The sequence below is a fragment of the Frankliniella occidentalis genome, unplaced genomic scaffold, assembly GCF_000697945.3.
Source record: "Frankliniella occidentalis isolate FOCC.00 unplaced genomic scaffold, Focc_3.1 Scaffold99, whole genome shotgun sequence".
NCBI classification, from domain to species: domain Eukaryota; kingdom Metazoa; phylum Arthropoda; class Insecta; order Thysanoptera; family Thripidae; genus Frankliniella; species Frankliniella occidentalis.
The window spans coordinates 711985-715307 of NW_026267228.1; the positions used below are offsets into that span (position 1 = coordinate 711985).

General features: G+C 54.3%; 1 protein-coding gene across 2 annotated transcripts in view; it reads right to left on the bottom strand.

Annotated features, from left to right (window-relative positions):
- Nucleotides 1-3323, bottom strand: part of LOC113202966 (DNA-binding protein D-ETS-3) — a 103758-nt gene that overhangs the window by 72323 nt on the left and 28112 nt on the right. For both annotated transcript variants that reach the window (XM_052269677.1, XM_026417425.2), the window contains one exon: nt 2873-3319. In XM_052269677.1, the coding sequence (XP_052125637.1) occupies nt 2873-3302 (430 nt within the window). In that variant the 5' untranslated portion in view covers nt 3303-3319. The remainder of the gene's footprint in view (nt 1-2872; nt 3320-3323) is intronic.

Genomic DNA, 3323 nt, shown 5'->3' on the forward strand with positions numbered 1-3323 from the left:
CACCCCCGCCCGTGACGGATGGGCGCGCGCGCTGTAAGGCCGCTGTATCGAATGTGGCTGAGAGCCGCAATTAGGTCGCGGAGCAGCGCCGCGCCGTGACCGTGATAAGCTGCTCCTGAGCCTCCACGGGGGAGCGGAGGAGCTGCTCCCACACCACCAACAACCATAACAGTCTCTCTCTCTCCTTGACTGTCTCTCTCTGTCTCCTATTCGAGTAAGAGATCTCCCATCCCGCGACACCGTTTTTGCCGTAATATCTTAATCAGAGCGAGACACCCGCCGCCGGGGCGCTTTATGGTGAGCGTGCGAGTCGCGTGGCGGCAAAGCGCGACCGAAAGAACGCAAGAGCGGCAACAAGAAAAGGCGAAAATAGGTTTGACAACATTAATTTATATAATATTTAACAAAATCAACGTGAAACTTTAGTTCAACATAAGCAACATACTTTGTCGTTACATGTTGATCACTGTAAAAAAACCACTGGAAACTGATTGGTGTCCTATAAAAGACCGCCAGCAATTTATGTTTACTGCCATATAGCTGGGAATGTTCTGGCAGCAAAATATTTTATCCCTCGTGCGCAAAACCACAAAACGAAGTCCTCTGGGAATTTTTAAAGGCGGTTGTCACTGAATCTTAGTGATGTCCCTTAGAAATTTCTAAGAGTGAATTATGCAAAACGATCCAACGCACAGTGTCGGTTTTGATTTTCCATCTGACGTATTATGAAGAAAGAACGAGTTTTCTGAAGTGGCGTGCCCGACTCACACCTGAGACCCGAGTCATGAGTGACATCAGTCCGAAACAAACACATACAAATGCACACACATCCCCATATACACACTCCAACATCAACCCACAGACACACGGCCCCCTACACACACAAACATTCCCTTCGTAGCCTCCCGCCGCGCCCCGCCCTGTCAGTCACGAATCACGCGAGTCATTTAACTCGGCGGCACTACACGAGATCGCCGCGCCCAGCCCCACCACGCGAGGGGATAGTAGAGCATATTGTCGAGATCAGCAGACTATCTTTCTTTCTGGTCGAACTCTCGGCTCCCCTTCCCGGCCGGTCCGGTCGAGTCGACAACCCCACAACGGGGCCGCGCGGGAAAAGCACACCCAAAAGATGGCAAGAAAGTAACAAGTGACAATCTGACAAAAAATTTATATAGTAACAGCACTAAAAGAAAGACGTCATTGCGTTTTAAAAATAACCAACAGACCAAACTTAACTGTGTTGAATATGAAGGGACAGTCTCACAGAGCAGTGAGCTTAAAGGGCTTAAGGTGCTGGATCACGCTTTTGCAGAGGTGTGTTCTGCTTGTGAGTTGAACGCCTTTCTAAAGCCACCAAATATTCCCTACGAGCACTAAATTTTACTAACTTAAACAGTTTCGAATGCTTTTGTAAAGGCACCCAAGTCTCAACATCTTTGATAGGCACTGAGGCCATGACACCGTACGAAGGCACTAAACCCCTCAACACCTTATAAAAGTGCTAAACCCTTAAATAACTAAGAAGACACTAAACCCTCAGCGCCTTATAAAGGTGCGCCTTAACCCCATAAGCGGCCCATAAGCGCGCGTGCCCCCGCGCAACAAAAGGCGCCCGCCGACAATGAAGGAAGTGACAAAATTTCTGGATTATGGTGTGCGATGCTCAAGGTCCTCCCTCCTCACAGTTACTACCCCTCCCGGCCCAGTACCAGCACAAAAGGGCGGCTGCTGGGCGAGGCGTGTGGGGGAGGCGTGGGGGAGGCGTGGGGGCTGGGGGCGGCCGTGGGGGCGGCCCAGCCCGGCCCGCCGCACGCCCGCGCGGCACACAGTAGCTGCTGCTCGCGCATCATGTCTAGGCAACCAACAACTCCATTATCTGACAGCCATTGTTGCGACAAAGTTATTTATGGAGCCCGCGAGTCAACTCTCTGCCGCTGCTGCCTCCGCGCCTCCACCACACCACCCCCGTGGCGCTCCCACCCCCCAACCAGTCCCGACGCCGCTCCTCTGCCTGACTCTGACTTTCTCACTCTACTCTCTCTCTCTCTCTCTCTCTCTCTTCTCTAGACTCGCCCTTGTGTCGGCTCTTTCTTCTACACCCCCTCTCGCCTTCCTCGAACCCCTTTCCTTCACCTCAGTCCTTTCTGTTCGAGCCAGTCCTCTCAGTTGTCTATCTCTCCTTTTCCCCTTTCTCCCATTCTCTCTCCCTCCTCCACTCTCCTCTCTCCTTGTCCATTCCCATCCACGCCTTGCACGCATGCCTGCTCTGCCCTTGGAAAGGTCTGCCCATGTGCCGTGCCTCCTCCATCTCTTCCTCTCCCCTGCAAAAGCACTAACAAGCGCTAACAAGTGCCAAAAGGAGAACATTTGAAGGGCAGTTCGTTAACGCCTTTAAAGGGCATTAGATAGCATCTTACTGTTTACTGCGACGTTATTCCAGTATTACTTGAGTTTTGAGTCGCGCTCTTCTGTTCAAAGCACGCAGCACAGAGGCTTTGCACTTCGCGGCTTGCGACAGATCGCGCCCTTTTTAGTAATTTTGGCGTGGAATCACTTCGTCGGTGTGGGCTTGCCACCAGCGACTGTGTGGCCTCGTCCACTCCTGCATTCAAGTCTCTGCGCGACTTCTGAACAACTTGTTAACACTGAATCTTAGAATTCCTAGAGGATAATTCTAACCATTCATGTTGTATTCTGTCGTACTGTTACAACATGTTATTTAGCTATTGGGCTATTAGTTTGTTGAACGAGTAAGGGGGGGGGGGGGTGGAGGGAAACAGTTCGCGAAGCAGGCAAATACTAGGCAAAAATCGGGTAGAACATGGGCTAAACATATGGACACAAATTGTCAACTCTGGCTTGTACTCACCGTGCGTGGAGCGCTTGTGGTCCTGGCTGGAGGGTGCCTGGGCCACGGAGGTCTGCGGGGCGGCGGGGGCGTGCAGCGTCTGCTGGCTGACGGGGGCGTGGGCGTTGGGGGCGTGCGCCGCGCCCTGGGGGGTGGACGACGGGGCGAGGTGCTCGGCGAGGTGCTCGGTGAAGCTGGCGGGCGACAGGTAGCCGCCCTGCGCCGCCCGGTCCTGCAGCGCCGCCTTGGCCTTCTCCACGGACTGCTTGAGCTGCTCGAACGTCGAGGTGTTGCACGCCAGCCGGTACCAGTCGGCCCCCGGGGCCACGGCCGCGGCCACGCCCGCCACCCCGACGCCCACGCCCGCCCCGGAGCAGTCCTCGCTCTTGATCATGGACGGACACGCCAGCCGCTCCAGGGCGGACTGGTACGAGCACGAGCTCTCGTACATGGCGGACCTGCAACACACTGT